Here is a 20,756-nt window from a genome sequence, read left to right as displayed (position 1 = left end):
CGTTGTGCACGATGAAGATGCCATTGCCAATATCGACGTCGCCGTCCACAAAGGTTTCTAAGACGGAGTTTGGGTTGGGTTGGGTTGAAATACTAGGTAGTCTCATGACCTTGACTGCCTGTGGTTGTCCTTGCTGTTGTCATCGTTAAGCACCCTCCTATGGGTGCTTGCTAATAACTGAGTTGATACATGATGCTTTGAGAATTCGCTTGAGTGACTTGACGACTTACATCTAAAGATGCTTTGGCTTGTCTTAACAGCAAGGTAAGGACAAAGTGAGCAGCTTCCTATGTTCATAGTAGTCTTCAAGTTCTTTACTCCTTTAATGATAGGGCTAGTGAAGACTACCGTCGTTACGCCCACTATAAAGGACTGCCTTGATGAAATATTTCATCCACAACCTTCACTACGCTTCCTGCTACCAAGTTAGCTCATAGCTGAACAAACACACAGGGCATCCACTTACCTACAGTCAAATAACTTTATACACCCAACACTACACAGATCACTCAATAAATAACCGTACTAACAAGAGAAGCTAGACTCTTTTCATTCCATTTCTATAAACACCCTAAAAGACGGCAAAGCGTCCATCCATAGACGAACGGCACCCGTCGCCAAAGCCTTTTATTTTTGTATGTATTATACATATCTCGAAGTAAGACGCACACACGCTACCAAAGTCGGCTTGGACAAAAAGGAAGTTTGAAGAAGAAAAAAAAGGGGTAGTAGAAAAATAAAAACTCGTCAAATTCATGCGGTTTATGCAATGGTGGTATCATGTCTTTCTGTACAAACACAATGATATGCTCTCTTAGCAGCGACAAAGGGAAAAACAGGGGGGAGGGAACGCACCCCGATGATAGAAACATCTCGTCGACAAGACGGTCCTTGCCTGTCAAGGGAATTTAAAGCAGTGAAGAAAACCGCAAGAATTGACTGAATGCCGTCCTCCTTTTTTTCTCCCTCTATAGGCCGTTCGCCACCCGCGGCTAACACTAATTCTTCGGCAACGTTGGCCTGGTTGACCACTCCTACCCCAGGCAAACATAGTTCGATATTGACCCGATTTTATATTGCTCATTAGGTGTCTCGCCATCCTTCCAATATTATTCGCTTCGGAACTTCGGGTTACTCAACGATTTGTCAAGGTACTCAAGCAATCCCATTACCTGACTCCAACACCTTAACGCCAATAGAATTCCTAGCAATCGCTCGACTCGTAGATCTTTATTTGGGAACAGGCGGCAGTGCCTTCTCGATACTTTCACGACTGAATTTGTGTCTTAGGAATTTGAACCCGCCACCGCTATTACCACTCCTTTTCCCACTCACGAAACTACCGTCGGGTTCCAGGTAACTGGTCTTTGGTGGCGTTGGTGGGCCCCTACCCCCTATACCATGAGGGCCCAGGTTGGTAAATCCATCCGGCCTCTCCGTTGGCGACGGTGTATAAGGTCGAGATTCACTAGCGCTGTCGCCTTGGCTTCGTCCACCAACTGAGCCTGCCTCCGCTGTTTCCTCGACAACCGGTAGAACGGCACGAGAGTCGGCCCTTGATCCAGGAGATATGGCCGTCGTTATCTTACGTTCCGGCACTTGTTCCTCCTTAGCACCATCTTTCTCGTTTGCCTTCTTAAGGGCAGTCTCTATAGTGGGATTTGGTTCAGGAGAACTTGGGCTTCTCATACCTGGCGGCGCAGGAGGCAGATAAGACGGTGCGGGCGGCACACTATTAGGTCCTGGCGCCTCAAGGTCGTCTTGTTGGGCACGCTCCATTTCGGCCATCGCAACGGCCGCTTCCTCGCGTTCGTGGGCATCTCGCATTGCCTCTTCCTGCGATTTTGTAATACCGGACATGAACTTGATAAAACGATCACCATACTCCTCAGGTGGCAGGGCGGATATTTGGGTACGATCGCTGGAAAGACCCTTCCAAAAATGCTCTATCTTCTTGATCACACCATACTATTGTTCGAATTAGCAAGGTATTCTTCATCCATTTCAAACAAAAATTCCACTTACGTGTGTCAAGCAGTCAATGACTCCGAGATAGTAGACTTCTTCACCCGCGCTGTTGTCTTCGTGAGTCGCTCGTAAGCCGCCGTCGTCGCTATAAAACATTCCGCCTCGGCCATGACCTTCGGCTAGCTCATCTGGCATTTTGGTATTAGTTTGGCCTACGGGAACAGGCCGCTCCGCCTTAATCATCTGTCTTAGCTCCCTCGCTTTACGTGCATTTTCTAGTTTTGACGGCGTTCTCATGAGGACAGAGCTGGGATCGAACCCCTCATCCGACGGACTATCCCCCCCTGGGTTGAATACCTGTAGTGTCTTGCCTCGAAGGTTCTCTTCATTTCCTTTCCGTAAGTCATGGATTCCAATGAGAAGAGAGTAATCCATAATCTTTAGCTTTTGTAGAAGGCGAACGTCACGCTCGAGTTGTTGCAAGAATAGTTGCTTCTTCTGGATTCCTAGTTCGAGGTTCCTCTTTCGTCGTAGCCAATTCAGATCCTTTAGAGTTGCCCGCGGATTCTTCTCAAGGTCTTCTTCACGATAGTCACGTCCTACAGTGGAACCCTTCAGGTCGAATGTAGTATGGATGTCTCGGTGGGGAGGGAACAGGTTGTTCATGACGACGAAGTGGATCTTTTTGCCATATGGCATCTTGACGCGGTGCAAACCGTAGAACTGGGACAGGAGCGTATTCGGGTTATCCGTGACGTGTTCGTAATAATCCTTCAAGATCTTCCGCAGGAATTTATGTTCACTGTGGTGAATAGTCTTGATGATGTACTTGTAGTCCCTAGAGAAATAAAAGAAACTACCACTCTTTCCCGGAGAGCCAAGCTCAGACAGGATATATTTTCCCGTAAGTGACATCAGGTAATCGGCAGGGTCTAACCTAAAGAGAGCACGAAGATGCCGGAAGACCCAGGGCGCGTAATCCTTGAACTTGAAGTCATATTTCGCCGAGGGGACTAACTCGTTGCCCGCGCTGCTTTCGTCAGTGAAATCCTGATATACAAATCCAGCTTAGGTACTCACATGTCGAACGTCGATTTCTGCTTAGTTTCGAAGTCGGCATCTGTAAGGGGGCGGTCGAGTTTCGCATTCGTACGAGAAACAGATACACGAATACCCGTTAACATGTTGTACGCCGTCGTCCAATTCGCGTGATTTTCGTCAACCTTGGTTCCGACCAAGACCCTATCATCATCCTCTTCTTCCCGCTTCTTCTTTTTGGCCCGCTTTTGTCGATATGCTTCTGCCCACCTCAGAGCATCGTCATCGGGCAATATTTCGTCGCGAGGCACATCGGAGTGCAAGGAACGAGTATTACGTCTTCCAAGATTCAGGGACCCCCGGCGTTGAGATGGACCAGCTCCGGTAGGGGAGAACCTACCGCTAGCGAATGCGGTGTCATTGCTATCTCTCGATCCTCGCCCAGGCTGGACTCTAGGCACCTCGAGAGTGTGTCTGTGTTTCAACCCGCCTGAGGGAGCCTGCAGTGCCGATGTGGACACGGACGCCCCGGTTGACGGGTAATTCGGGGGACCAGAAAACCTCTGTGGCGGCGGAGATCTACGTTGAGTCGGGTCGGGATTGGGTGTAGACGGGGTCAATGGGCTTGGTAGTAAGTAGCTCGGGACCGACCCGTCGGGGGACACAGTACCATTGCTCAGCGAATTTCGGGATTGTTCGACAGGAGGTTGTACCGAAACCGAAACACGAGAGTCCACAGAAAAGCGATTGAGCTGAGATTCCGACGTGCTCTTACGTTGATTTTCGGTTGTTTGAGATACGCCGTTCACAGTGGGCTGATGTTCTGACGAGTCGTTTCTAGACAAAGGTGCTTTCATATTGGACAGATATTTGGAGTTTGGGCCCGTTGCGGCGGAACCATTCGAGTCTTTACTCGACCTGCCATTGGGCCAAGCAGTCATGCTCGGCACGGTCGACCCATCCGCATTCATTCGCGTCCGTAGGTCGGAGCTATAAGAGGAATGCGAAGATGAGTTATCGTCCCAAGTTTCATTCGTGTCAATTGTGGTGGTTAACGGTCTTGAAATGAGGGTTTCTTTAGCAGTTGACAATTTTTCAAAGTTTGGTGCGTGATGGTTTCCAAGATGAACGACGCCGGCGTTGGGAGCGTATATAGGGGAGTTTTCGTCGTTCACGAATGTAGGCATATTTCAATTCCGTACGTTGTCAGGTAGGCTTCGTTCGACAAGCCGAATGAAGTCCACCTGAAACCCTCGCCCGTAAATGTCGTGTCTCAAGACAGCGCCTTTGCCGGTCGGGCGAGGGATGTACGGTGTGCAAAACAAGAGGAAGTCGAAACAGATACTATTGCTATCCTCTTTGGTGATGGTGTTTTCGGTACCGTGGGTGGTATAATTGTTATTGTTGGCTATTGCTGAGACCTTACGATAGGGATAAGGGGGGAAAGACGTTGAAGATGCAAGGCGAGAGATTGTGTTGTCGTGTAAAGTGCAAAGCGTAAAGCGCAAAGCAAGAAAGTTGGCAGCTGAGTGGGTATTGGAGGCTGGGCCTCATGTGATTGGCCCTTCCAGCGTGGATACCGAAGTGTGGAACGTCCTAATTGCACAAGCTCAGCCACGCCGCTGGGCTTCGTCTCGTATAACTGAATGGGAAAGAGTTAGGAATAATGGAATAAAAGGTGGAACTAATAAACTCTAGCGAAGTTAAAAATACATATACACACTAATCCTTAAACTCCTTAAACACTTAAATGTCTACATGAATCCAACTAGTATCTACTAAGTAAAAACCCTTGAGATAAATTCCTGGATATCGATTCCATGTTGGAAACATTTGGGTTCTAAGCTGTAGGCTGGTAGGACCACAGCCTTAGGTTGTCAGAATTCGCAACTTGTCACTCAGCTCGAGCACTTTTCGGTACTTAGATCGTGCATGGCATGCATGTATATTACATGTATATTATTGCAATTAAGCATACCGACGCGTCTTATTGTGGCTAACTGCAGCTAGCAACAGCACTGAGAATTAACTAAACCGGACGGAAATGAGTACCTGGATCGATGGATCTTTCCCTTCCCGCAATTCTGGACCGTCTGACCAAAAAAAGGAGAATTAGGGAGTGCCCTAAGCTTCAACTAAGCCGCTAAGTAAGCTGCGATTCGATATTTGACATCAATTTATCAGGGGTATGGAATCTACCTTGGCATAAAGTGTTGAATTATGAATTATGTCAACGGATAATATCTCACCACTTATTTTCGTACCTCGCACTTCGCACTTCGCATTTCGCATCTTTCAGTTTCTACAGAATAAGTACATACCTCATCTATCTTACATGCAGACATGCAGCGCAACAATCCAGTCAACACCTAGGTTGACTTAACTGACTTCTTTATGCAGGCTTCTATGTTTTCAGCCACCGACATTATGCGATTCTATGGTTGATTGAAAGGACCCCGAGCTGGCGCCCAGGGTTTCCTGACCTGCCGACCTTGCCGACTTGGCCCGGTTTGGGAAATCGATTTTAATCATTTTAATGCGGCTTCCACATAAAATCAATCAAACGCTCTGCTTCATGAGGCGCAACCCAACACCCCATGCTGCTCATCTACTTACATAGTTTATCTCTAAGTCGATCTTCCAACGACAAGTCAGCATTTCTCCATCGATCTTCAATGCTGGCAGACGGTATCGTCAAAGAGGATTTGAAAGCTAACGATGAGCATTTAAGAAAGCCTATTCGAAAGCACGTCTTTTCTATGGAGAAACTTACAAAAGACCTAATGCCAATGCCGCTATCCGTGCTACCAGCTCAGATGCAGCGCCCCAGTTCATGATAGCTGCCCAAATCTTGGGTTACCAGCCACATCACCGGCATTAGTTATCATCTTGATGTAGATCATGTCGGTCATATAAAAGAAGGGTGCCGAGCGACGAAGATCTCATTGCCGAAGATCCGCCCTCCTTACATTCAGTCCCATAGGCGGAGTCTACATAAAGGTAAAACCCGAATACGTGATGGACCAATGCGATCATTCGGACACCGGAGAATACTTTCTCTGTCTAGGTAAGCGTAAACAACAGGAATGTTTATTAATAATACTAGCATCTTTGAGTTAGGTATCGCGAGAAACGAGAAATTCTGTAAGCTTCCATAATCTAGAAATGATTGTTAGGATACATCCCGTATGAATAGATTGATAACCGTGTTACAAAGCCATAACTGATTCTTTTACGCTACACAATACATAGTGACAGTATATAGATTAGGGCTTGGAATCTGCCTAAAACTCAAGTCATATCTCGTCAAGTACGTTATGCCTCAATATTTCTCACTGCCATAGAGTAATTCAAGCTTCATAGGCGCTAAGTGGCATGATATTCCAGCTCCCGACGCTCATATATGAACATGAGTATAATAGAAGGGAGATTTCTTGTGCATGTCGTTTTCCTATCCGAAACTCCTTCCAATGCCCGAGTGTTTTATGTACAATATGGTACATGTTCATATAGACAGACTACTAATTGGGTCCATTGAGTGACGGTGACCACTCTATGCATTCTTTCTAGGGACATTGCCGAGTTCTTTCGCACCTAGCGAATCTGCGCCTTCTCTTTCTAACTTCTCATATGCCTCCTTCTTTTGATGCTCAGCGACTCGATACCGCTTGAAATAATTCACCTATACATGGGATATGGGTTAGTCATGTTCTATATTCAAATCGAGAGACCACAAAGAATGATGGGAACAGGCGACAAGAATAACCTACCCAAGCAGCAGCACAGTTGTCCTCAAACCCCCTGTTTTCTTTCCCACATTGCTTCTCAGCGATTTTCTTGCCGTCGCCTTTTGTCGAATCGATGACGTCGTGCTTGTCTAGGCACCTATAGAACTCGTCTCGCGCATCCCAGCATTGCTTGCGCTCTGTCCTGTCCGGGGCCCTGGCTCCAGTGCGCACTTCCTGCTTGCGCTGTTCATCGCTGGAGGAGAAGAATCCGAAAAGGCCCATAACGATTTTAGATGTCAATGGACACCCAGGTATACGATTAAGCGGATGACGAAGTCGAAATACTTGGTCGCTTGGGTCGTGGCGGTTCCGTCACCTAACTAGTCTAGCCTAGCCGTTCGTTTCGCAGAGTGACGTCGGTAATTGTGAATGTGAAAACATCGAAGCTATCACGGAAAGGTCAGAAGCTTATCGAAGCTTAATGCCGATAGGTACCGATAATGGAGCTTGGCGATTATGTAACATTTAACATCAGTAGGACAATAATAGAGTTTAGATTTACTTACCCAATTAAGACCAAATTTCTTGATCTTAGCTGCATTAGGTAAGGGCCCCCTGCGTCACCCTTTTCTCATCAACTGGTTTTGGTGGACAGTCGTCAGCGAAGCGCATGACTAACCAAACCTTCACCAAATTTACATTTATCTTAAGCTTGTAATATTAACCAACAACTATCAACGATGATTTCAACCGTTTGATGGTGTTGCCTTTTTCATGTTCATCACTTGTATCATTTAGAACTTTCGATCCATATTCTGCCGACCACTATCGAAGAAGAATATCTAGCTATGGTGGTCATATAGCGCGACGTTGAAACAGACGCTCACAGATCGACTTCCTTTCTTCCGCTCATTTACGCCCTTTTTTCAACAACACCAGATCAACATCACACATCCAGCAATTCCGATCATCTCCCCCTTTTCCTTCATACCAGAGCTCGAAAATGGCTAGACGAAGGAGACCCCCACGGGCCGGCGCCGTAAACGAGCTTCCCCCTCTGCGAATCCTCGGCCAGATTGCAGCCTTACAGAGCATATACTACGCAGTCGCGCTAGTCCTGATGCTCTTCACATCCCTAGTTTCCGGCACGCGATTCGGCTTAGACCTTGTCTTCGGGTGGGCAAGTCTGCGCGGTGACACAACCCAAGGGTGGTTGATAGGCTTTATCTGGCTATGCTGCGCCGGTGTCACGTTCGTTTCCCGTCTTCCTAGGAGATATCTAGGAAATGTCGCTAACAATAATATCATACAGTATCTTAGCGATGGTAGCCTTGATAGGCCGATCGAAGCTCGTGCTCGATTTCGCGCTTAGCCTCCACTTCATCCACCTCGTTATCGTTACATTCTATACGGGCTTCATACCACGAAATGTCGCCTGGTGGACTACGATGCTTGTCTCAAGCGCCGTCACAGTTATAGGGGGTACTTATGGTTGCCAGTGGAGGGAACTACGACCCATCAGTTTCGGAGGTAATGCTAAGAACAGCAATAATGGAGAGGGGAACGCCGAGTCCGCGGCAGAAAACGGAAATGCCGGAATAGAGCAAGGCGACGAAGAAGCAGGCTTCTCTAGAGGCCGTGGGAGAGGCAGAGGACGAGACGGTGCTGGGGAATATGAGATGGTTGGTATAAAGGATACCGGAAATCGATAATATTCCCTACGATACCGGATGATCACACTTCGTCGATTTTGTATGAATACCTACTGCATTCGCATGGCGTTGGCTTGTTTGAAGACAATAATATGAGCCCGAAGACTCGGGACTATGCACACGTTCCACCTTTCACATCGCGACACGGAGTTATCAATGAAATCATGGCACTCATGCAGATATGGAAATATTTGATATCGGAGCAACACCGTCTTTCGACATGCAGATCTATGGGCATCCTCGCCCCGCGAGTTCGAATCCCCATATCTACCTGGGTATGTTCGTTTCAAATACCCAGGTTTGGTATGAGAATGAAATACCAGCTACCAGTTTGAAAGCTGTCATACAAGAGTGGATAGTCAAACCGCAAATTCGATATGAATGATCTATCCAAGTTTGCGCATGAGCTATATCACCACTTGTAGTCGCTAAAACCCGGTTATAAATTTGCTGAAAGCCTCAATAGCATCAATAATAGCCTGAAATACCTAGGTACACATTACATAGTAACAAAAAGAGAAATCCTTCTAGAATCTATTACGGATGAAAGGGGTGCCCCTGAATATGTCGCTACACCTATATTTAGCACACATATTGACTTATCCATGATTGGATGTGGATAGATGGATCCCCTATTCAAAAATTGGTTAGTGCCGATATCTGCGATATCCATAATGACCTCAGTGAACTGTTTGTCCCCTAGATCATTTGTAGGCGAGCAGGAGCTGCCCGATTACCCAATACTTCCCGGGCCATTACCTACCCCACCACCCCGCCATTGAAGAATTCATAGTTTTGCGCGCATCATAAGAAAAGAGAAAAATAAAATAGATATTGTGACATTGCGACTCTTTCCTCTTCTTTGTTGCTTCTCTGTTATTCTAACTCACCCAATTACCGATCTACAACTTCGCCCGCCATGGCTACTATCGTGTTAGGTGTCCAATGGGGAGAGTAAGGATTCCATTTTAATCTCCGTTTCCTATTCCTCTCTGCTAATTGGTCTTGTCAGTGAAGGGAAAGGTGAGTGACTTTTTCATCTAGCGAGATGTATACATATATATACCTCCTAGCGCCGCCTCATAAGAATCACTCTTCTCACGTCCCTCTTTACAAGGCAAACTTTGCGATGTTCTCAGCTCCGAGGTTCAGATCTGTGCCAGAGCTACTGGTGGAAGAAATTGCGGTCACAGTAAGACGATCCTTTATTTGTCTCTCTTTGCGACGAGATATCTAGGTACCTCGGTACTGACCTCGCCTTCTAGCTGTCGTGATCAAGGGGGCATCTTATGACTTGTACGTATACGCACCGACTCCCGGCCACCTAGGTACTATACAGTAGGGGGTTCACTAACACTTTAAAGCCACATGCTGCCGTCGGGACTACTCCACCCCACGACTACAAATCTTATCGGACCCGGTGTCGTCCTGCACGTGCCTACGTTCTTTTCCGAGCTTGCCACCACTGAGTCAAAGGGCGTTGAGAACTGCCAACAGAGACTCAAGGTCTCAACACGCTGTGCGCTGAACCTCGATCTTCACGCAGCCGCCGACCGTCTTCGCGAAGGACAGCTCGGCAAGAAAAACATAGGAACTACAGGTAAAGGTATCGGTCCTGCATACAGCTCCAAGGCAGAGAGGAGCACTGTGCTTCTCGCTGATCTGCTTGACGACGATGAGTTTGGAGACAGAATCAGAGCAATGGAGCGAGATTACAAGTTAAGATACGGCGGCGAGCTTGAAGGATATGACGTCGAGGCGGAAATCAAAGAGCTTGAGGTAAGTATTTTACCCTTTCGTATGTTCTCTTCTAACCCCCCAGAACTTCCGCGAGAAACTTCGCCCCTTCGCCATAAACGATATCGAATTCCTGGAGGAGGCCCAACAACAAGGAAAGAAGATTCTTATCGAGGGCGCGCAGTCGGCTTTGTTGGATAACACATACGGAACTTGGCCGTTCGTGACCTCAACATCAACTACCTTCGGCGGCGTAATGGCTGGCCTCACCCTCAACTACCGAAAGGTGGACTCCGTCATAGGCGTCCTGAAGGCGTACACCACGCGAGTCGGGTCTGGGCCGTTCCCCACGGAGGATTTCGGGGAGATAAGTAATAAGTTGCAGGAGATAGGCCACGAGTTCGGTGTAACCACGGGACGCAGGCGTCGCTGTGGCTGGTTGGATCTGGTCTCGTGCAAATACTCGCAAAGCGTGAACCACCACGACGTCTTGAACCTTACCAAGCTCGACGTGCTCGACACGTTCCCGGAGATCAAGGTCGCCGTCGCGTACAAGCACCCCGACACCGGCGAAGTCCTCGACGCCTTCCCCGCCAGCGCGAAGCTCCTTTCCCGGGTCGAGATTGTGTATAAGACTCTCAAGGGCTGGAACACCAAGACTACAGGGGCAAAAACGTTCGACGACCTGCCCCAGGAGGCTAAGGACTACGTTAAGTTCATCGAGGACTTCCTCGGCGTACATATCAAATGGGTCGGCTGCGGCCCCAACAGAGAGGACATCCTGGTCCGTTAATATCCCCTTTCCCGCGGATCCGGCCTCCGTTCGTCTATCTACATGTTATCTAGCAGTAGCAGAGTATGTATCTCGAAGGGAATTTGGAGTGTAGTGTGACGGCAGCTACGTTCTAGAAGAGGTGTGCGAAGTTTTTTTTTCTCAGTAAAAATAAAAGGAAAGGAAGGGAGAAGAGAGGAGAGAGAAGGAAAAAAAAGAAAAAGAGAAAAGGGCATTACAAAAATCTTAGATTCTAGGGGCAAGTGCTCTCTTAGATCTAGATTCCGGCAACGGATTGCTAGAGGGACGAGGCTTTTGTGGCGGCCTAGACGGGAAGGGATTAGTTGGGGGATTGCTCGAAACATTGGTGGGGGGGTGGAGAGGATCTGGTATCTTTACTTTTCGTAGTTTTAAGTGCGTAGTACGGTAGAACGAGAACGTGTGATTAGACCTTGCTTCTCGAGGTGTGAAGGATTTTGTGCTTTCTGTGATATAGAGAAATCCTCAAAAGTTATCTAGCCGCTGTGCGTATACTGAGAAATCTCGATTTCGTTGAAATACTTACCTGCTAGGCAGTTATTGATACTAAAATCTATTCTACGAAGCTAAAGGAAAGCTTGCTAGGTATTTATCTAGGTACTCTAGAGTCTCCAAGTTCCTATCCTTCTCTCATGCATACTCTAGACTATCTAGTCCCTGTGCTGTCCTGTTTCCTCTTTGACGACATCTACCTTACAAACAGTCTCGCTAGTCTCCCTCCTGACAAGTCCTAATGGTCGCGAATCGCCGTCATGAATGCTGCGTCTAATTTCGAGGCAATCGGAAGGGCAGAACGGATCGGAGTCCCCTGGCTCGCCTTGAGATTCTGACCAGGTATCCGGATGACAAGATTCGGGACCTCTGCCTTCATTGAACGCACTTGCGGTAGCCGCTTGTGGGACGTCGGAATCTAGCGCTGGCGAATCATTCATCGTGTTTGAGGAAGAACTTTGTCTTTGGTCATCGCATGTTCCCATCGAAATTTCCGAGGCCTTTGGGTCAGGGTAATCAGTTGGCGATTCGACGGCATGCCCTGACGTAAAAGACATAGTCGGCAGCGATTGGCCATCGTCCCTAGAGATCTCATCTTGACTATACATAGACTCAAGGGGTTTTCCAATCGACGATACCCGAGCTGGAGCTGAGATAGTCCCTGCTCTATTCAACCCTATAAGTCCATATTGCGTTTCTCCCGATATTGTATCGTCTGTCGGTCTAGCTTCTTCTCGACTATTGCGGCTAATTGACAATGGTTTAGGATATAGGTTATCTTCATGCCCACCATCTGGGATAGCTGAACATTCAGGAAGTGGCTCAATCAGGGAAGACGAGACGGAGCTACGGCTCTCGAATTCTTCGGTGTATTCTTCTGGGGATGCAATATCTTCTGGTGTTGTGACTTCCGACAAGTGACTCCTCTGTGCCCTCCGCCTATGTCCTTTTCGATGTGGCGGCCTGGACAGTGGGCTTACAACACCTGAATGCAGACCTGAAGACGTCGGGGTATTATGCGGTATAGTAGGAGGCGAATAGAGTGCTGTTGGCTCTGATATCGACGCCTCATCATTGAGACTCCCAGCACCACTATATAGAGGTTCAGGCGAAATAGGCATACTTCCCGAGAAGCCAGTTGAAGATCCGGATGTTCTAGAGTTATGTTCAAGGCTTGCTCTTAAAGAAAGTCGGTCCAACTCTGCTGTAGCGATCATCATACTTGCCATAGCCAACGGATCGAAATGATGTCCAGCGGCGCGGGGGGTATCAGCATGAGTTATGTTAGATTCGGGAGTATTGAACAATGGACTCTCTTCGCCTGATGACGGCCATACATCTACAGATTCACGGGCCAAAAGCCGACGTTCCTTGCTATTCCGGCGCCGGCGTGCTGGGTTTTCAGATTGGACCGAAAAAGTAGAGGAGCCAGACCGCCGAGGTCTTCGAGTAAGAAACTGGAACCGTCTTGTAATGATATTTCGCACATGGAAATGATGTCGATGTCGAACCTTTTCTAACTCAGAGCGCAGTTGGGCGATCTGTTCTTGATGATCCCTCTCCTAGATGCAGTACCAGTTAGTAAGAACCCAAAATGAGAGTGTTGGATTTAACACTCACTCTTGGTCCCGCTAGAGATTTGTCGAAGTCATCTAGTTGTCGATGAAGTTCCGGGCATGAATTGAGAGCAAATTTCTTGATAGCGTGATATTGAGCGTCGTGTTGTGAAGGGTAGGCGCATGACTTGTCATCAGATACACCCTCGCTGGCGCTATCGCTGCTAGTAGCATTGACGTCATTGCCCCTGGCAGGAATATCGGCAGTACGCGGACGGCGGATAAAATTTGAATCAGACACCTCTGAAACATCGTGTTTGCGACGAGGTTTTCTCTTTTCCCAATTTTTATTCCATTCAATAGATCCGGACGTATTCGAGTCGAGCTTCTGAGAGCTCATAGATAGGTCTGCGCTCTGACTTGACTCTTTCAATTCGCTGAGCCCCTCTCGTAGTTTTGAAATTTCGTCGCTCTCTGAACTTTGAGGGCCATCTAAACCGGTTCCGGACTGTGCAGTTGAGCAGTCTCGTCTGGCTGGCTGCAGAACAATCTTCGGATAAGTCAAACTTGACACAGTCTCAGGTTTATTTCCCGAATCTTTAGGAGTAGCCGGTGTACTTGGATCAGTCAAATTGGCCTCTTCGTTAGGGCAATCGATGCAGGAAACACCGGATAGCCAAACAGAGATCAAGTCGTCCCCCGCGCTACGTTCCTAACAGAATTTAAGGTCCTGGGGTTCGACTGGGTTCGGGCTGACCGGCGTAAGGGACCGATCTCTACAATCTTCGGGGGTCCGACGCGTCTTGCAATAGGAACAGGCTCCGGAAGTAGCCAGCCGTAAATGGAATCGGTGCGGCTTGGGTGAGAAGAGCCAATGCTCATCCTCGTATTCTCGGCTGTTCTCCTTTCCATGCTGTTCAGTAGGGGCCGACTTGCAGCCATAAGAGTAACATCTATGAAGAGGATGCCGGCGGTCGTAGGAATGTCCCGTTGAGTTGGGCGATAACAACTGTTGCCCGACGGTGAGAAATCCATAGTCTGTTGTATGCATAACGAGGGTTTCATGACTCTTCGGGGTCATGCCTTATGAAATAGGAACCGATATATCTGTAGAAGGTTGATAGACGATGTCGGATACGGAAAGCAAGGGCTTTGAAGATGTATCGCCACTTAGTGAAAGTGGATACCATGGTTCTAGGTGTTTAGGGGAGAATGATGAGGGATATGAGAGGATAGAGGGGATAGGGGATATTGAGAGGGTAATATTGAAGACATAACATTTATTAGAAATTCTTCAATCTTATACGTGTTCAAAGGTTTTACAACTAAAGCTACGTACCTATGGCTACATCATTGTCTAAGTGGGCAGTAGTTTCCATGGTGAATTATATTCAGAGCTCTTACCTGTTCAAGAGTTTCTATAGAGAAACCTTAACTGATGAGATTCACTTGCCCTCATAAATCTCGTAGTTGGGAACGCCTTCCTATCAAGGGTATGATTTCTAAATATAGATATAGTTGGAGATCTAAGACATGTGGCTTTTTCTGTGGCTTGGAGTCTTGCTCTTATTAGGTGGGTACCGTTTATTCCCGGCTTAATTCTTTGAATAGTGGAATACTTGGGTACTATACCGAGGCCGCTGTATGGGAGCTTTCATTCCCTTTTACAATCACCGGTTCTTAGACATAACCCCACAAGTCGCCTCCGTTGCCCGCCGCCATGAACGACAGCAGGCCATTTGACTTAAACCGCTAAAGCCTTAAAACGTTTCTTTTTTTTTAATTCAATTTAAAAACTTTAACCACATTAATAATAATTTTAAAAACGTTGTTATAAAATATTAATAAAAGTTAAAATATAACGGTTATAAAGAAATTTTTTATAAAATAAAATTAATAATAATTAAATAATAATTAAATTATAATTAATTTTAAGTTTAATAATAATTATTTAATATTAATTTAAAATTATTATTTAATTATTATTTAATTATTATTTAATTATTATTTAATTATTATTTAATTATTATTTAATTATTATTTAATTATTATTTAATTATCGTTTAATTATTATTTAATTATTATTTATTATTTTTTTTATTATATAAAAAAAATTTAATTTATAAAATGCGATTTAAAAAGTTTATATAATTAAAATAATTAATAAAAAATAAATTAATAATTAATTATTATATAATATAAATTTAATTTAATATTTTATAATAATTATATTAAATTTTAAAATAATAATTTTATTCGGTTAATATTATATAAATTAAATTAATTAAAATTTTATTTTTTTTAAAATTAATTACGTTTTCGTAATTTATAACGAAATATAATAAAAATAAACGGTTTTTTTAAATTAATTTATTATCGTATTACTTTAAATTATATTTTAATTAAGTTTTTTTTCGGTATATTTTATTAATTTTTTAAAATTAAAAAACTTTTTATATTATTTAATGTAATTTTATTTTTATTATTATTTTTTTTAATTTATATGTTAATGTCGGGTTAATTCGGTAAATTAAATTAATTTAATACATTATTTTAATTTTAAAATTTAATTTTTTAATTATTTCTTTTTTTTATACCCGATAAATTTAAAATAATTTTATTAAATTTATTATTTATAATTTAAACTTTTTTATTTTTTTTTAATATAAATTTAATTATAATAAATATAAATAAAAAAATAAAATAACGTAAAAATAAAAAAACATTAATTAATATTTCATTAAGATTTAATATTAATTAAGGTATATTTAAATTTAATGTTTTTATATTAAATAATAAATCATTTAAAATAAACGCAAAAAAACCATCGCTTTTTTATTCGTTTTTTTTAATATTAAAATTTTCGTTATTAATAAAATCCTTTAATTTTATAACATTAAAATAACATAAAAATAATAATATTTCCTTTATTTTATTTTAAAATACGTTTTCATTTTTTATAATAAAATGTAAATTAAATAAATTATTTAATAAATGTTTTATTTATTAAATAATAAAATTACGTTTCTTAATATAACGTAAATTTTTTATTATTACGATTTAAATTATTAATTAAAATAATTAAATTTTAATTATTAATTTAATTTATATAATATTTTTTAATTTATTAATAATATGGTTAATATTTTTAATTTTATAATTATATAAATTATAATTAAATAATATTAATTAAATATTTTAAATTAAAGCTTCGAAATAATTTATTTTAATTCGTTTATAAATAATATATTTTATTAACTTTAAATTAAAATAAATTTACATAAAACATTATAAAATTATATTAACTTAAATTTAATTTTATTTAATAATAACTTAATAACAAATATATTAATTATTTATAATAACTTTTAAAAATAAAATAAATATAATTAAATTTAATTAAATTATTTTATATATTAATTTTAACTTAATATATAATTTATTATTATTAAATATATTAAACAAACTTATGTTAATATAAAAGTTATATTAATATTATTAAAATTAAAATTATTAAAAAAACGTTACGATTTAATTTATATTAAATTTATATTATTATTTTTATTAAATTTTTAACCGTATATTAAGTTAAAACTAAGAATTATTTCCGTTATATATTTATTTAAAATTAATTATTATTTAATATAACATTAACTTTAATTAAGTTTATATTTCTTTATTATATTTAAAAATAAAAGTAAAATCATTTAAAACGTTTATTAATTATAATACATTAATATTAATATAATTATAAATTTATAAACATTTTTACGCGCATTTTATTTAATAATAATATTTTAAATGTTTTAATCGTTTTTAATATACGTTTAATGTTTTAATAAAATAATTAATATTAATTTAATAATAATTTAATATTAAAGTTAAATAAATATTTTCTAAAATTTAATTAATAACGTTTTAATTAAAAATTAAACTTATTTATTATAAATAATAATTTAATAATATTATTTTATTTATTTTAACATATTATGAAAATAATTAAATTTTAAATGTAAATTTTAAATGTTTTAAATAATAATAAAATTTAAATATTGAATTAATATTAATTTAATAATATTTAATTATAAATTAAATATATTAAAATAAACCGTCATTTTATATTTTTAATTACGTTAAGTTTATTTTTATTATAAATGTTATTATTAATTTAAAAACTTTCGTATTTATTATTAAATAATAATTAAGTAATAATTAAATAATATATATAATGAAAGCTTATTAATAATTAAACTTTTATAAGAATTTTCCCTTTTTTAATTATTAAATATTTACTTTTATTTAATTTAATTTAAATTAATATCGTATAAAAATATTATTAATTTAAAATTAAAAAATTCATTTATAAATTACTTATATAAATTAATAAAAAAAGTAATATTAAATTTATTATATGATTTATATTAGATTTATTTTATTTATAAACCATAAAAAAAAATTATGGTTTAAATGGTATATATATTACCATATAAATCCATGTATAACTTAAGGTATTTTTTAAACTTAAATTTTATAATTATTTACATTAAACTTTCCTTTATATTTAATTAATTATTTTTTATTTAAAACATGTTATTAATTTTTATAAAATATATAATTTAAAATCACATTCAAATACTTATTAAATAAAATATATTCCATTATTTAAACTTTAAGTTTAATAATATTATTTAAGTTTAAATTTAACTTTTTAATTAAATTATAATATATTAATATTAAAGTCTTTAAAATTTTAAAAACTTTACGTTAATAAATATTTAATTTTTAATTAAATTAACATTTATAAACTTACATTTAAAAAGTTATAATTATAAAAGTTTTTAAACTTTTAAATTATAATTCGATTAAAATAAAACGTTTTTAATTTAAAAGTAATTTATTAAAATAAAACGTTTATTTAAAGGTTAAGATATTAAAACTTAACATGTAAAATTAATTAAAAATATATTTATATTTATTTATAAGTTTATATAACGGATAATATATTATTAATTTAAAAACTTTAAAATAATAATTATATATTTTAATAATTAAAGTTTAATATAAATTAAATTTAATTAAAATTATAACCGTATAAACTCGCTTTTATTATTATTAATATATATTAATACATAAAATATAATTAAATGTTTTTATAAAAATATAAATTTAATATTATTATTATGTTTTAATTTTTTATAATTTTATAATTTTAATAATAAAAAATTTTTTAATTATTAATATTAAACTTAAAATAACGTTAAATTTATTATATAACTTATATTAAATTTATTATATTTAATTATAACCGAAAACTACGGTTCGAATAATATATATAATATTATATAAATTTAAATATAAATTTAAATATTTTTAAAGCTTTAATTTTTTTATCGCTTACTTTAAAAGTTACTTAACTTTAATTAATTTTTTTTTAATTAATATAGTTTTAAAAGTTTTATAAAATATATCATTTAAAATTATATTTAAGGCTTAATTAAATAAGTGAAATTACACCTTAAAAAACTTTAATTTAATTAAATTATTTATAATTAAACTTAAACTTTTATTTTAATTATAATAATTTTATTAAAATTTTTAAAACCATTATTTTAATATTAATTTTAATTTTAAATTAAATTAATTCTTTTAAATTATATATATAAAATATATAATTAAATATTTAAATAAAACTTTTACTTAATTTATTTAAAATATAAATTTCATTTAAATTAAAAACAATTTAATCGAAAAATAATTATATTAAATATTAAATTTTTAAAACTTTAATAAAAATTATATTTAAGTTTATATATAAATTTATATAATAAATAATATACCGTTTAAATCCGGATCTTCGATATATTAACCACATATAATAAATTTAATATTACTTATATTAATATAATTTATAATTAACTATAATTTATTTTTTTTATAAAAAGATTTTATTTATTTTTACTTAAATAAATACATTTTTAAAATTTCATTTATAAATTATTTATTTTAAAAAACGTTAATAACTTTTTAAATTTTATTATTATAAAAAATTTATATATTAAACTTTTTAAAAATAAAACTACGTATTAATTTTTTAATTATATTTTTATATATAATCCGTAATATAAAAAAATTAATTTAATTAATTTAATAATAAATATAATTTATTTAAATAATAATAAAATTTATTATTTTATATTATATTAATATTTATTACATTATAAAAAATAATAATTAAAATATAAATAAAAAAAAAAATTAATAATATTTAACTTATTACCATTCTTTTTAATAACTTCGTTTTTATTAATTATTATTACTTCCATTATTTAAATAATAAAAACTTAACTAAAATAATAAACTTAAATTTAACCGTTCCAATAACGCTAAAATTAATAAAGTAAAATAAAATAATAATAATAATAATAACTATAACGTTAAACCGATTTTCTTATTTCCATTAAATTACTAAAACTTACCCTAAGCTTTTAATTATTATAATAAATTATATTAAATCATTAAAACTTTAATTAATTTTAATTTAACTTATATTATTTTTTAATATAAAATTAATTAATTTATTAAAAATTATATATAAAATTAACTTAACTTTTTTACACTTAAATAAAACCAAGGTTTAAATGTTTATTATAATTTAATTTTTTTTTAAATAAATGTTTATTAATTTTTTAATCGGAATTACTTTATTTTTTTCTTAATATTTATTACTAACTTTCGTAATATTTATTAATTAATTATTTATACACTTATGTTAATTAAAATTCCCAACTAAATTAATTAATATTTTTAATATATTAACATTAATAATTATTATATTTATTTAATAAAATTCTTTATAAATTTTTCACACGTTTTATTTAATTTATTTATTTAATTATAATTATATAATTCTTTAATAATATAAAAATTAAATATAAACTTTACCTTACATAATAAATTAATAATAATAATAATATATATAATAATATTATTAATATAAAAACGAAAAATATATTTAAATTTTAAGATTTAAATATTATTATTTCTTAAATAATTTAAATAATAAAAAGGAAACACGCCGTTTCTTAAATAACTTAAATAATAAAAAAAAAACACGCTTATATTATTAACAAAAAAAATAATTTCAATATATTTTTAATAAATTCCTTTAATTTTATAATAAATAATAATATTTTTAATTTTTATAATTATAATAATAATAATAATTATAACGATATTAATAAAACTTTAAATAACTTTACATGTAATTATTTATAATCGTTAAAATACTTTTAAACGTTTTAATAAATACGTATTATAATTTTTTATTTTTTCGTAATAAAAATTTATATTCTTTAAATAAATCATCTTTAATATTAAACTTATTTACTTTAATTTTAAATCTCATTAATGAAAATAATTTTATTAAAACTAATATTAATAACGTTTATTAATATTCATTTTAATATAATATATTTAATAATAAATATAAAAAGTTTAATTAAAATATTATAAATAATAAATAAAATACTTTATATTATTAATTTATAAACCTTATATAATATTATAAATAATAAATATATTTATTTAAAATATATTTTATAATAATATATATATAATATATAACTTTTATAAAATTAAATATATTATTAATTTAAAAATTAATTAATATTTTTTAAAATTAAAATAAAAATTATAAAATATATTAATATATATA

At 36.2% G+C, this 20,756-nt stretch overlaps 5 protein-coding genes across 5 annotated transcripts; 2 read left to right on the top strand and 3 right to left on the bottom strand.

The window, feature by feature from the left end:
- Nucleotides 1–1,027: 1,027 nt before the first annotated feature.
- On the bottom strand, nt 1,028–4,303 carry F4807DRAFT_356608 (SAICAR synthase-like protein). Its single transcript, XM_047995522.1, has 3 exons — nt 3,049–4,303; nt 2,026–2,998; nt 1,028–1,968 (listed from the first exon to the last, which is right to left on the bottom strand). Exons 1-3 carry the CDS (start codon nt 4,191–4,193, stop codon nt 1,231–1,233), a joined length of 2,856 nt encoding a protein of 951 aa, XP_047848730.1. The 5' UTR covers nt 4,194–4,303; the 3' UTR covers nt 1,028–1,230.
- Nucleotides 4,304–6,300: 1,997 nt separating this feature from the next.
- On the bottom strand, nt 6,301–7,241 carry F4807DRAFT_356574 (cytochrome oxidase c subunit VIb-domain-containing protein). The gene is made up of 2 exons (XM_047995521.1): nt 6,777–7,241; nt 6,301–6,688 (listed from the first exon to the last, which is right to left on the bottom strand). The coding sequence occupies exons 1-2, from the start codon at nt 7,014–7,016 to the stop codon at nt 6,560–6,562; spliced, it is 369 nt and encodes a 122-aa protein (XP_047848729.1). The 5' UTR covers nt 7,017–7,241; the 3' UTR covers nt 6,301–6,559.
- A 354-nt stretch (nt 7,242–7,595) lies between these two features.
- F4807DRAFT_356571 (integral membrane protein S linking to the trans Golgi network-domain-containing protein) lies at nt 7,596–8,537 on the top strand. Its single transcript, XM_047995520.1, has 2 exons — nt 7,596–7,985; nt 8,047–8,537. The coding sequence occupies exons 1-2, from the start codon at nt 7,738–7,740 to the stop codon at nt 8,444–8,446; spliced, it is 648 nt and encodes a 215-aa protein (XP_047848728.1). The 5' UTR covers nt 7,596–7,737; the 3' UTR covers nt 8,447–8,537.
- Nucleotides 8,538–9,169: 632 nt separating this feature from the next.
- F4807DRAFT_356504 (Adenylosuccinate synthetase) lies at nt 9,170–10,995 on the top strand. The gene is made up of 6 exons (XM_047995519.1): nt 9,170–9,400; nt 9,459–9,469; nt 9,564–9,638; nt 9,712–9,742; nt 9,811–10,225; nt 10,269–10,995. The coding sequence occupies exons 1-6, from the start codon at nt 9,366–9,368 to the stop codon at nt 10,974–10,976; spliced, it is 1,275 nt and encodes a 424-aa protein (XP_047848727.1). The 5' UTR covers nt 9,170–9,365; the 3' UTR covers nt 10,977–10,995.
- A 649-nt stretch (nt 10,996–11,644) lies between these two features.
- F4807DRAFT_454807 (uncharacterized protein) lies at nt 11,645–14,093 on the bottom strand (the record flags this gene model as incomplete). The annotated part of the gene is made up of 5 exons (XM_048000632.1): nt 11,645–11,910; nt 11,944–12,461; nt 12,492–13,048; nt 13,107–13,754; nt 13,800–14,093. 5 exons carry the CDS (start codon nt 14,091–14,093, stop codon nt 11,645–11,647), a joined length of 2,283 nt encoding a protein of 760 aa, XP_047848726.1.
- Nucleotides 14,094–20,756: the final 6,663 nt, after the last annotated feature.

This window comes from Annulohypoxylon truncatum, assembly GCF_022578515.1.
Source record: "Annulohypoxylon truncatum strain CBS 140777 unplaced genomic scaffold F4807scaffold_63, whole genome shotgun sequence".
Lineage (NCBI taxonomy): Eukaryota > Fungi > Ascomycota > Sordariomycetes > Xylariales > Hypoxylaceae > Annulohypoxylon > Annulohypoxylon truncatum.
This window is presented reverse-complemented; position numbering and strand designations above follow the sequence as displayed.

Bases quoted from the DNA above. Each gene is read 5' to 3' on its own strand.
- F4807DRAFT_356504 (XM_047995519.1), top strand. From the start codon at position 9,366: ATGGCTACTATCGTGTTAGGTGTCCAATGGGGAGA. The intron at 9,743-9,810 runs GTACGTATACGC...AACACTTTAAAG, and splicing joins AAGGGGGCATCTTATGACTT to CCACATGCTGCCGTCGGGAC. The intron at 10,226-10,268 runs GTAAGTATTTTA...CTAACCCCCCAG, and splicing joins CGGAAATCAAAGAGCTTGAG to AACTTCCGCGAGAAACTTCG.
- F4807DRAFT_356571 (XM_047995520.1), top strand. From the start codon at position 7,738: ATGGCTAGACGAAGGAGACCCCCACGGGCCGGCGCCGTAAACGAGCTT. The intron at 7,986-8,046 runs GTTCGTTTCCCG...AATATCATACAG, and splicing joins CTATGCTGCGCCGGTGTCAC to TATCTTAGCGATGGTAGCCT.
- F4807DRAFT_356608 (XM_047995522.1), bottom strand. From the start codon at position 4,193: ATGCCTACATTCGTGAACGACGAAAACTCCCCTATATACGCTCCCAAC. The intron at 2,999-3,048 runs GTGAGTACCTAA...TGACGAAAGCAG, and splicing joins CAGAAATCGACGTTCGACAT to CGCGGGCAACGAGTTAGTCC. The intron at 1,969-2,025 runs GTAAGTGGAATT...TTCGAACAATAG, and splicing joins TCATTGACTGCTTGACACAC to TATGGTGTGATCAAGAAGAT.
- F4807DRAFT_356574 (XM_047995521.1), bottom strand. From the start codon at position 7,016: ATGGGCCTTTTCGGATTCTTCTCCTCCAGCGATGAACAGCGCAAGCAG. The intron at 6,689-6,776 runs GTAGGTTATTCT...TCCCATGTATAG, and splicing joins ACAACTGTGCTGCTGCTTGG to GTGAATTATTTCAAGCGGTA.